This window comes from Entelurus aequoreus, linkage group LG16 (genome assembly GCF_033978785.1).
Source record: "Entelurus aequoreus isolate RoL-2023_Sb linkage group LG16, RoL_Eaeq_v1.1, whole genome shotgun sequence".
Lineage (NCBI taxonomy): Eukaryota > Metazoa > Chordata > Actinopteri > Syngnathiformes > Syngnathidae > Entelurus > Entelurus aequoreus.
The window spans coordinates 22,704,191-22,717,602 of record NC_084746.1 but is presented as its reverse complement, the minus strand read 5'-3'; the positions used below and the strand labels follow the sequence as shown (position 1 = coordinate 22,717,602).

The window sequence follows — 13,412 nt, the reverse complement described above, 5'->3', positions numbered from 1 at the left end:
CGTCATCAGGCCTGCGTTGGTATCGACGCTGCCGACGTCAGGCTCGATCCTGAAGGTATGTTTGGAAAATAAACAAGAACACTAAAAAATAATAAACACATCTCGCATCGCTAGTATCGGCCCTGATATGTTTGTATTAATCCGCCGATACCAAGTGTAGGCAGTATGTGTGGAAAATAAACAAGAACACTGAAAAATAGTCGACTCATCTCCATTGCTAGTATCGACGCTGATATGTTTGTATTAATCCGCCGATACCAAATATAGGGCCAGTTCTGACAATATTTAAAATCCCTCAGTTGTTTTGTTTTATTTTTTATTGGTTATGATTTAAATAAAACAACCATCGATATTATCACATTAGTATCGTCATTAGGCCAGCGTTGGTATCAACGCTGCTGACGTCAGGGTCGACCCTGAAGAAACAGTATGTGTGGAAAATAAACAAGAACACTGAAAAATAGTAGCTCGCATCGCTAGTATCGATGCTGATATGTTTGTATTAATCCGCCGATACCAATTAAGTATAGTTCTGACAATACTTAAAACAAATCCCTCAGTTGTTTTGTTTTTAGTTTATTGGTTATGACTTAAATAAAACTTAGGACAAAACATCTTGAAATGAAACAAACAACAACATGTATCACATTATCGTCATGAGGCCAACGTTGGTATCGACGCTGCCGAAATGGGGGTCGACCCTGATGACACAGCATGTGTGGAAAGTAAACAAGAACACTGAAAAATAGTAAACTCATCGACCATCGCTGGTATCGACGCTTATTTGTTTGTATTGATCCGCCTATACCAAGTATATATAGTTCTGACAATACTTTTAAAAAATCCCTCAGTTTTTTTTTTTAGTTTATTGATTTAAATAAAAATTAGGAGAAACATCTTGAAATGAAAACAACAACCATCGATATTAACACGTTATATCGGTAGAGGCCAGCGTTGGTATCGACGCGGCTGACGTCAGGATTGACCCTGATGACACAGTATGTGTGGAAAGTAAACAAGAACACTGAAAAATTGTAAACTCATTGACCATCGCTAATATCGATGCTGATATGTTTGTATTAATCCGCCGATACCAAGTATAGTTCTGACAATACTTTAAAAATCCCTCAGTTGTTTTTTTTTTTTTTTAGTTTATTGGTTATGATTTAAATAAAACTTAGGACAAAACATATTGAAATGAAAAAAACAACAACCATCGATATGATCACATTAGTATCGTCATGAGGCCGGCGTTGGTATCGACGCTGCTGACGTCAGGGTCGACACTGAAGAAACAGTATGTGTGAAAAATAAACAACACTGAAAAATAGTAAACTCATCGCTAGTATCGACGCTGATATGTTTGTATTAATCCGCCGATACCAAGTATAGGGCCAGTTCTGACAATAGTTTAAAACAATCCCTCAGTTGTTTTGTTTTTAGTTTATTGGTTATGATTTAAATAAAACTTAGGAAAAACATCCTGAAATGGAAAAAAAAACATCGATTTGATCACGTTAGTATCGTCATGAGGCCAGCGTTGGTATCGACGCTGCCGACGTCAGGGTCGACCCTGCCCTTCAATGTTTTCTCTCATTTTAACGAGCAAACTAACGGAGATTTTTCGCCGCTGGCTCTCGGCGTGGGTCGGCGAGCGGACAAAGACGAGGGGCGACAAAGCTGCACCGAGTGGAGATGATTGTCTTTCCTGTTCGGCGCAGGGCGGGGTGATGTTTCTGTTCCGGTATAAAAGCAAAATGGATCCCAGACGAGCAGCGGAGCTGTGGTGTGAGCAAGGAGACAACAATGAAGGCGTAGCGAGGGGAAGGCAGTGAAGACAATGAGGACTTTATTTCAACTATGTTGTCTCCTCCTGGTTTCTGGGCGAGCGTCGGCCGCCGGGAACCAAACCGTGGACGGCAGCCGGTACATCATCATCGGGGACGGCTCGTCCAACGAATTCGAGTTCCCTGAAAACACCAACGGCGTGATTGTGGTGTCCAGCTTGTACCGGAGCCCGAGCCCGGAAGCGGGCGGGAAAGAGACCGTGACGGTTCGCTCCTTGGACCCGGAGGTCCTTTCCATCCTCAACGTGACGGACGGCGGCCACGCGGGACCCACTAAGAGCTACGTCATCAGCATCCGCTCCGGGTTCCCCGGCCAGGCCCAGCTCGAAATCCGGCTCCTCCTGGACCCGGACCGGGACTCCGAGGTGCTGATCGAGGAGAGAACGGACTACTCCATCATCGTGGCGCCCGGTCGCGACGACACCGCCACGCGAGTCGTCCGCTCGGGCGGCTTGGCCCATTTCTCGGAGAACCCGGTTCTGTTCGCCTTGCTGCCCCTCATCTTCGTCAACAAGTGTGCCTTCGGCTGCAAGGTGGAGGTGGAGGTTCTGAAGGCACTGCTGAGGAGTCCGCTTCCTCTGCTGCTGGGGGTTCTGGCCCAGTTCCTGGTGATGCCGCTGTACGCCTACTGCGTGGCCCGCCTGGCCGTCCTGCCCAAAGCGCTGGCCTTGGGGCTGGTCATCACTTGCTCCGCCCCTGGTGGCGGAGGCGGGTACCTGTACAGCCTCCTGCTGGGGGGCGACGTCACCCTGGCCATCTCCATGACACTGGTGTCCACGGTGGTGGCGGCCGGCGCCATGCCGCTGTCGTCGGCGCTGTACGGCCGTCTGCTGGGCGTGCACGCCGCCCTGCACGTGCCCTTCGTGAAGATCCTGCTCACCCTCCTCTTCATCGCCATCCCCATCTCGCTGGGCATGATGGTGAAGCTGCGCCTGCCCGCCCTGACCCGCGTCCTGCTGGGACTCATCAGGCCCTTCAGCTTCGTGCTGATCGTGGGCGGCATCTTCATGGCGTACCAGATGGGGGCGTCCATCCTGGCCGACGTCAGGCCCCAGATCGTGGCGGTGGGGGCCACGGTGCCTTTGCTGGGCTTGGCGGTGGGGGCGGTCCTGGCTAAGTTGGCGGGCTTGGCCCCGCCGCAGAGGAAGACGGTGAGCATCGAGGTCGGCGTCCAGAACAGCCTGCTGGCGCTCGCCGTCATGCAGCTGTCCTTTCGCCGCGTGGAGGCAGACTTTGCGTCGCAGGCGCCGTTCATCGTGGCGCTGAGCAGCACCTCGGAGATGCTCCTCATGGTGCTGGCCTTTTACACCCGCCGCTGGTTGTGTGGCTCGCACGCCCCCGCCAGCAACACCTGATTGTAGCTTTTATTTTGAAAAACGCAACCTGTGGAAAAAAGCTGTTTCACTTTTATCGACTTTTTGTGGATCCTCTTTTTCATACGTTTTCACAAAAAAACCAAAGGCCTTCTACCCCTCACATCATTTTGTGATCTTTTCAGTCAACAGTGGAACCCCCTTAAGTCGACAACACCCGTTTATGCCAACAACTTTTTTGTTCCGTTTATATTGACAATCTGACTGCGCCGACAACCCATTTATGTTGTCAACCCATTTATCCTGTTCATATTGGCAACCTGTTCATATTGAGAACCTGTTCATGTTGACAACCCATTTATGTTGACAGCCCATTTATGTCATAGACCCGTCTCAGAGGTCGACAACCCATTTATGTTGTCAACCCATTTATCCCGTTCATATTGGCAACCTGTTCATATTGGGAACCTGTTCATGTTGACAACCCGTTTATGTTGACAGCCCATTTATGTCATAGACCCGTCTCAGAGGTCGACAACCCATTTATGTTGTCAACCCATTTTTCCCGTTCATATTGGCAACCTGTTTATATTGAGAACAGGTTCATGTTGACAACCCGTGTATGTTGACAGCCCATTTATGTCATAGACCCGTCTCAAATGTCAACAACCCGTTTATGTTGACCACCATTTTATGTCAACAACCCATTTATGACCACAACCTGTTTATATCGTCAACACATCTATCCTGTTTGTATTGGCAACCCGTTTATGTCAACAACGCCCCGTCTACAGGGATGACCAGTTCACATTGGCAACTTGTTTATGTTGACAAAATGTCTATGTTGACAGCGGGTTTATGTCATAGACCCGTCTCAAATGTCAAAAACCCATTTAAGTCATTTAACAACCCATCTATGACGACAACCTGTGTATGTCGTCACCACATCTATCCTGTCTATGTTGACAACTCGTGTGTGTTGACAGCCCATTTATGTGATAGACCCGTCTCAAATGTCAACCCCTTTATGTTGACCACCATTTTATGTCACAACCCATCTATGACGACAACCTGTTTATGTCGTCAACACATCTATCCTGTTTATATTGGCAACCCGTCTATGTCAACAACGCCCCGTCTACAGTGATGACCAGTTCATATTGGAAACCTGTTTATGTTGACAATATGTCTATGGTGACAGCGGGTTTATGTCATAGACCCGTCTCAAATGTCAAAAACCCATTTAAGTCATTTAACAACCCATCTATGACGACAACCTGTGTATGTCGTCACCACATCTATCCTGTCTATGTTGACAACTCGTGTGTGTTGACAGCCCATTTATGTGATAGACCCGTCTCAAATGTCAACAACCCGTTTATGTTGACCACCATTTTATGTCAACAACCCATCTATAACGACAACCTGTTTATGTCATCAACACATCTATCCTGTCAACAACGCCCTGTCTACAGTGACAACCAGTTAATATTGGCAACCTGTTTATGTTGACAACCCATCGATGTTGACAAGCCGTTTATTTTGACAGATCTTTTATATCGACAACCCATTTATGTTGACCACCCGTTTATGTCAGTGACAACCTGTTTATGTTGACAGCCCATTTATGTCATAGATGCGTCTCAAATGTCAACAACCCATTTATGTTGTCAACCCATTCCGTTCATAACGGCAACCTGTTTATATTGAGAACCTGTTCATGTTGACAATTTGCCTATGTTGACAACCCGTTTATGTTGACAGCCTCAGAGGTCGACAGCCCATTTATGTTGACCACCATTTTATGTCAACAACCTGTTTATGGTATTAACACATCTATCCTGTTTATATTGAGATCCCGTTTATGTCAACAACGCCCTGTCTACAGTGACAACCAGTTCATTTTGGCAACCTGTCTATGTTGACAGCCGGTTTATGTCATAGACCCGTCTCAAATGACGACAACTCATTTATGTTGACCACCATTTTATGTCAACAACCCATCTATGACGGCAACCTGTTTATGTCGTCACCTCATCTATCTGTCTATATTGATAACCCGTTTAAGTTGACAGCCCATTTACGTCATAGACCTGTCTCAAATGTCAACAATCCATTTATGTTGACCACCATTTTATGTCAACAACCCATTTATGACAACAACCTGTTTGTCGTCAACACATCATTCTTGTTTGTCAACAACGCCTTGTCTACAGTGACAACCAGTTCATATTGGCAACCTGTTTATGTTGACAAACCATCGATGTTGACAAGCCGTTTATTTTGACAGATCTTTTATATTGACAAGCCATTTATGTTGACAGCCCATTTATGTCATAGACCCGTCTCAAATGTCAACAACCCATTTATTCCGTTCATATTGGCAACCTGTTTATATTGAGAACCTGTTCATGTTGACAATCTGTCTATGTTGACAAGCCATTTATGTCAACAACCCATTTATGTTGACCACCATTTTATGTCAACAACCCATCTATGACAAAAACCTGTTTATGTTGTCAACACATCTATCCTGTTTATATCGGCAACCCATTTATGTCAACAACACCCCATCTACAGTGACAACCTGTTCATATTGGCAACCTATTTATGTTGACAACCCAACGATATTGACGAGCCGTTTATTTTGACAGATCTTTTATATCGACAACCCATTTATGTTGACCACCGGTTTATGTCAGTGACAACCTGTTTATGGTGACACCCTTTTCAAATTGAGAACCTGTCTATGTGGGCCAACTCAAATCTGTGTGTTGACATTACGAGAAAGTGCCAGCTCAAGTCGACATCGACCGCTTTTGTTGAATTTGAGAACCAAAGCAGTAATTTATATGAAAAATCCTTTCTTATCTTCCATTCTGTCCATGATGTCTCCTGACAGTCACAAGTAAAATGCATAGTTTCAGTTATATGGCACCAAACGCTTATGTTGATGCAAATCAGTCAGTTTAAGGGACGTCGACTTAAACAGGTTCCACTGTATTGGATTTAAAAAAAAAAAAAAGATCCACTGTGAGCTTAGTGAAGATTCTCAAGAAGAGAAAACATTTATGAAAAAAAAGTCTATTTTTCTATTAAATGACATTTTGTAAAGAAAAACAAAGATTATATTGTTTCATGTTTACAAGCTTCAACGTGTCTTAAAGTGACAACAACAACGTTTCAAATGAAAATGTTTGCTACTGATTGTGTTTCATGGAAATGTATCCGCTTACTTGAATACTTCAAAGGAGAAAGGAAGAGAAAAAAAATAATTAAAAAATTTTTTTGCAAAGCACGACATGTGTTTGTGAGTGTGTGCGTGAAGTGGTTGTTTGCACTCAAAGGTTGAAAAAAAGTATTCATACCTTTTGAACTTAAACACATTTTGTAACGACCACAAAGGAAAACATTTTACTGGCATTTGATGTCGAAGAACAACAATTGTAAAGGTGTTCCTTTTTGATAATAAAATGGTGTAAAAAAAAGTTCTATAATGCACGTCTTTTGTGGTATTTCTCTACAACTTCCTCATTTTCACACCATACTGAGCAGTTCTTATAAGTAAAAAAAAACAGGAAGTCATTTTCCTTCTGCTTCAGTTGTGGGCAATAAAATGTGTGTAACAATATGTGGAAGGCGTATGAATAGTTTTTCAAGCCAATGTACATTTTTACTTGAAGCTGCTACAAAAGATTATATCTCATAAAAAAAAAAAAGATTCAAGCTGTATTTTAAGTGACACACTTGCATACTATCCATCCATCCATTTTTTACCGCTTGTCCCTTTTGGGGTCGCGGGGGGTGCTGGAGTCTATCTATTCATTCGTTTATTGATGTTCATTGGTAGGAATTATTAATTACAAATAAATTGATTATATTCCTATTATTTATGTAAAGGTTTTATTATCATTTGTATACCAATTAATGTACAAACCCCGTTTCCATATGAGTTGGGAAATTGTGTTAGATGTAAATATAAAGGTAATACAATGATTTGCAAATCCTTTTCAACCCATATTCAGTTGAATGCACTACAAAGACAAGATATTTGATGTTCAAACTCATAAACTTTTTTTTTTTTTGCAAATGATAATTCACTTAGAATTTCATGGCTGCAACACGTGCCAAAGTAGTTGGGAAAGGGCATGTTCACCACTGTGTTACATGGCCTTTCCTTTTAACAACACTCAGTAAACGTTTGGGAACTGAGGAGACACATTTTTTAAGCTTCTCAGGTGGAATTCTTTCCCATTCTTGCTTGATGTACAGCTTAAGTTGTTCAACAGTCCGGGGGTCCCTAAATTCCTTGCAATAGCTGGTTGAGAAAGGTTTTTCTTAAACTGTTCAACAATTTGCTCACGCATTTGTTGACAAAGTGGTGATCCTCGCCCCATCCTTGCTTGTGAATGACTGAGCATTTCATGGAATCTACTTTTATACCCAATCATGGCACCCACCTGTTCCCAATTTGCCTGTTCACCTGTGGGATGTTCCAAATAAGTGTTTGATGAGCATTCCTCAACTTCATCAGTATTTATTGCCACCTTTCCCAACTTCGTTGTCACGTGTTGCTGGCATCAAATTCTAAAGTTAATAATTATTTGCAAAAAAAAAAAGTTTATCAGTTTGAACATCAAATATGTTGTATTTGTAGCATATTCAACTGAATATGGGTTGAAAATGATTTGCAAATCATTGTATTCCGTTTATATTTACATCTAACACAATTTCCCAACTCATATGGAAACGGGGTTTGTATTTCAAGAATCGTGTTGAATCTGCAATCAAATTGATTGAATTGGCCCCTCATCCAAGATGCACACTTTGAGTTGAGCAATCTCTGGATATTAGCGTGCCCTGTCAGATCTGATCTTCTGTGTATTCTCCTATCGACTTAACTACTTTTGTTTATTACGCGCCTCCGAATCTGAAATAAATCCAGCGCCCCTGGAAGGCGAGACATCAAGTGCGGCTGCAGTATACACCACACGTACTAAATTATGAAAGAAACTTCCAGAAAACTATCAAACCTATTCTGATCGCAACCATGCAAACATTCATTGTGATGAGGACAAGACGACCGTATTAACTATCAAAATGTAATTTTTTTTACCTGTTGTGTCTGTGCAAGTGGACCAGTAGTTTTTTTCACGGAATATTTATTTACACTTACTCAAGTAAATATTTGGATGACTACTTTTTACTATTACTCTGAAGCAGACCTGGACAAATTAAGATTTTCAATCCGGCACGCCGGATGTTCTACATAATTTTTTTAGATCTTTAACATCAAAACTGTCGCCGCCATTATGATGTGGAGTGCTGTTTTTAAATGAGCGTAAGTCTTGAACTATTGAAAGTATTTCAATGGTTGGAATCCGCACTTTTGAGTGTTATAGGAGTTATTACGGTAATCTATGTCACAGCAGCTCAGAGGAGGAACAAACCAGAGTGGGCGGGGTTTGTTTTCAGAGCAGCCAGCCTGAAACGCGTGAGTCAGAAACAGATGCGGAAGCTAATTTTTACAACAACTGTCTGCATAAAAATGATAAAATATCACATTGCAGGTGTTTATTACACTTTGCGGTTTTTTAAATTTTTGTTGTGTTTTGCTTGATTGTAAAATATGTCTATGGAGGAGCTGGTCTGAGAAGTAAAAGAAGAGCGACGTTCATTGGTTGTATTTAAAGGCCTACTGAAATGAAATGTTTTTATTTAAACAGGTATGGCAGATCCATTCTATGTGTCATACTTGATCATTTTGCGATATTGCCATATTTTTGCTGAAAGGATTTAGTAGAGAACATCGACGATAAAGTTTGCAACTTTTGGTCGCTGATTAAAAAAAGCCTTGCCTGTACCGGAAGTAGCGTGACGTCACAGGTTGAAGAGCTCCTCACATTTCCCCATTGTTTACACCAGCAGCGAGAGCGATTCGGACTGAGAAAGCGACGATTACCCCATTAAAGGCCTACTGAAACCCACTACTACCGACCACGCAGTCTGATAGTTTATATATCAATGATGAAATCTTAACATTGCAACACATGCCAATTATAAAGTGCAATTTTAAATTTCCCGCCACACTTCCGGTTGAAAAAGCCTTCGGAGGATGACGTATGCGCGTGACGTAGCCCGGGGAACAGAGGTATGCCTTCCCCATTGAATACAATACAAAAAAGCTCTGTTTTCATTTCATAATTCCACAGTATTCTGGACATCTGTGTTGGTGAATCATTTGCAATTTGATCGGTGTATAGCGGCTGGCTGTAGCAACACAACAAGGATTACTCACTTGGATAGCAGACGCGCTAGCCTAAGCTAACCGGCCACCGCACGGACGATCGGGTGAAGTCCTTCGTCACGCCGTCGATCGCTGGAATGCAGGTGAGCACAGGTGTTGATGAGCTGGGCAGATGAGGGCTGGCTGGCGTAGGTGGAGCGCTAATGTTTTTATCATAGCTCTGTGAGGTCCGGTTGCTAAGTTGCTAAGTCAGCCTTAGCGTCGTTAGCAACAGCATTGTTAAGCTTTGCCAGGCTGAGATCTATTAACCGTGTAGTTACATGTCCATGGTTTAATAGTATTGTTGATCTTCTGTCTATCCTTCCAGTCAGGGATTTATTTATTTTGTTTCTATCTGCATTTGAGACAGATGCTATCACGTTAGCTCATGCTAAAGAGCTTCGTCGATGTATTGTCGTGGAGATAAAAGGCACTGAATGTTCATTTCGCGTTCTCGACTCTCATTTTCAAGAGGATATAGTATCCGAGGTGGTTTAAAATACAAATCCGTGATCCACAATAGAAAAAGGAGAGAGTGTGGAATCCAATGAGCCAGCTTGTACCTAAGTTACGGTCAGAGCGAAAAAAAATATGTATTTCACTGCATTCTAATCCGTCACTCTAACGTTCCTCGTCCACAAATCTTTCATCCTCGCTCAAATTAATGGGGTAATGGTCCGAATAGCTCTAGCTGCGTTGAAAACAATAGGAAAATATGAGGGAGTGAACAACTGACAACGTCACGCTACTTCCGGTAGGGGCAAGGTTTTTTTTAATCAGAGACCAAAAGTTGCGAACTTTATCGACGTTGTTCTATACTAAATCCTTTCAGCAAAAATATGGCAATATCGCAAAATGATCAAGTATGACACATAGAATGGATCTGCTATCCCTGTTTAAATTAAAAAAATTAATTTCAGTAGGCCTTTAATTTGAGCGAGGATGAAAGATTCGTGGATGAGGAATGTGAGAGTAAAGGACTAGAGTGCAGTGCAGGACGTATCTTTTTTCGCTCTGACCGTAACTTTGGTACAAGCGTTCATTGGATTCCACACTCTCTCCTTTTTCTATTGTGGAACACGGATTTGTATTTTAAACCACCTCGGATACTATATTCTCTTGAAAATGAGAGTCAAGAACGCAAAATGGACATTCACAGTGACTTTTATCTCCACGACAATACATCGGTGAAGCACTTTAGCTACGGAGCTAACGTGATAGCATTGTGCTTGAATGCAGATAGAAACAAAAGAAATAAGCCCCTGACTGGAAGGATAGACAGAAGATCAACAATACTACTATCAGGAGACACCGAACCAAACACTGTACCTGTAACTACACGGTTAATTCTGTGCCGCCTGTCGAAGCCTAGCAATGCTGTTGCTAACGACGCCATTGAAGCTAACTTAGCTACGGGACCTCGTCAGAGCTATGATAAAAACATTAGCGCTCCACCTACGCCAGCCAGCCCTCATCTGCTCATCAACACCCGTGCTCACCTGCGTTCCAGCGATCGACGGCGCGACGAAGGGCTTCACCCGATCATCGATGCGGTCGCCGGCTAGCGTCGGATAGCGTGTCTGCTATCCAACTCAAAGTCCTCCTGATTGTGTTGCTGCAGCCAGCCGTTAATACACTGATCCCACCTACAACTTTCTTCTTTGCAGTCTTCATTGTTCATTAAACAAATTGCAAAAGATTCATCAACACAGATGTCCAGAATACTGTGGAATTTTGCGATGAAAACAGAGCTTTTTGTATTGGATACAATGGTGTCTGAATACTTCCGCTTCAACCATTGATGTCACGCGCATACGTCATCATACATAGACGTTTTTAAGCGGAAGTTTCCCGGGAAATTTAAAATGTCACTTTATAAGTTAACCCGGCTGTATTGGCATGTGTTGCAATGTTAAGATTTCATCATTGATATATAAACTATCAGACTGCGTGGTCGGTAGTATAGTGGGTTTCAGTAGGCCTTTAATATTCAGTGTTTTATTGTTCATAGTTAATATTGTAAATCCAACTTTCTTTATTTTCATGTGCATTTTGGGTGTCCCATTTAGTAAAAAACTGTAAAATTCCACTTTGTTTTTTTGAGGTGGTCTGTCATAACTTTTTTAGAACTCTAGACATTGTGACTTTTGGTATTAGTGTTCCTGGGAAAAAAAGGACCCAAAAACACATACTGTACAGCAGATTTTTACAGCTAAATGTTTATATATCATTTATACACAAATACATATTGGCCCCCCGGACAGATTTTTTTTTCTCTCAATGTGGCCCCCCATGTGGTACCGGTACCAAAATATTGGTATCGGTAAAACACTAGTGTGTAGTGATGTACACTTAGCAACATCAAGAGTCACCATCTTAGGGAAGGTGCTAACTTGAAATAATGGTGGCTGAAGATCAACTTTTGGATTTGTGTACAAAATGAGTGAGAGTGTCTGCAAAAGTCGCCCAATCAGAAACTAAGTACACGCCACAGAGTATGCATGGTATACTTTGTGTGGTGTCCTGAAGGAAGTGTTCCATTTGCGAAATAATCAGGTTTTATCTACAAACCCCGTTTCCATATGAGTTGGGAAATTGTGTTAGATGTAAATATAAACGGAATACAATGATTTGCAAATCATTTTCAACCCATATTCAGTTGAATATGCTACAATGACAACATATTTGATGTTCAAACTGATAAACGTTTTTTTTTTTTTGCAAATAATCATTAACTTTAGAATTTGATGCCAGCAACACGTGACAAAGAAGTTGGGAAAGGTGGCAATAAATACTGATAAAGTTGAGGAATGCTCATCAAACACTTATTTGGAACATCCCACAGGTGAACAGGCAAATTGGGAACAGGTGGGTGCCATGATTGGATATAAAAGTAGATTCCATGAAATGCTCAGTCATTCACAAACAAGGATGGGGCGAGGGTCACCACTTTGTCAACAAATGCGTGAGCAAATTGTTGAACAGTTTAAGAAAAACCTTTCTCAACCAGCTATTGCAAGGAATTTAGGGATTTCACCATCTACGGTCCGTAATATCATCAAAGGGTTCAGAGAATCTGGAGAAATCACTGCACGTAAGCAGCTAAGCCCGTGACCTTCGATCCCTCAGGCTGTACTGCATCAACAAGCGACATCAGTGTGTAAAGGATATCACCACATGGGCTCAGGAACTCTTCAGAAACCCACTGTCAGTAACTACAGTTGGTCACTACATCTGTAAGTGCAAGTTAAAACTCTCCTATGCAAGGCGAAAACCGTTTATCAACAACACCCAGAAACGCCGTCGGCTTCGCTGGGCCTGAGCTCATCTAAGATGGACTGATACAAAGTGGAAAAGTGTTCTGTGGTCTAAAGAGTCCACATTTCAAATTGTTTTTGGAAACTGTGGACGTCGTGTCCTCCGGACCAAAGAGGAAAAGAACCATCCGGATTGTTATAGGCGCAAAGTTGAAAAGCCAGCATCTGTGATGGTATGGGGGTGTATTAGTGCCCAAGACATGGGTAACTTACACATCTGTGAAGGCGCCATTAATACTGAAAGGTACATACAGGTTTTGGAGCAACATATGTTGCCATCCAAGCAACGTTACCATGGACGCCCCTGCTTATTTCAGCAAGACAATACCAAGCCACGTGTTACATCAACGTGGCTTCATAGTAAAAGAGTGTGGGTACTAGACTGGCCTGCCTGTAGTCCAGACCTGTCTCCCATTGAAAATGTGTGGCGCATTATGAAGCCTAAAATACCACAACGAGACCCCCGGACTGTTGAACAACTTAAGCTGTAAATCAAGCAAGAATGGGAAAGAATTCCACCTGAGAAGCTTAAAAAATGTGTCTCCTCAGTTCCCAAACGTTTACTGAGTGTTGTTAAAAGGAAAGGCCATGTAACACAGTGGTGAACATGCCCTTTCCCAACTACTTTGGCACGTGTTGCAGCCATGAA

General features: G+C 42.3%; 1 protein-coding gene across 1 annotated transcript; it reads left to right on the top strand.

The window, feature by feature from the left end:
* Nucleotides 1–1,567: 1,567 nt before the first annotated feature.
* On the top strand, nt 1,568–6,634 carry slc10a3 (solute carrier family 10 member 3). The gene has a single exon (XM_062022397.1). The coding sequence runs from the start codon at nt 1,841–1,843 to the stop codon at nt 3,200–3,202; it is 1,362 nt and encodes a 453-aa protein (XP_061878381.1). The 5' UTR covers nt 1,568–1,840; the 3' UTR covers nt 3,203–6,634.
* Nucleotides 6,635–13,412: the final 6,778 nt, after the last annotated feature.

Bases quoted from the DNA above. Each gene is read 5' to 3' on its own strand.
- slc10a3 (XM_062022397.1), top strand. From the start codon at position 1,841: ATGAGGACTTTATTTCAACTATGTTGTCTCCTCCTGGTTTCTGGGCGA.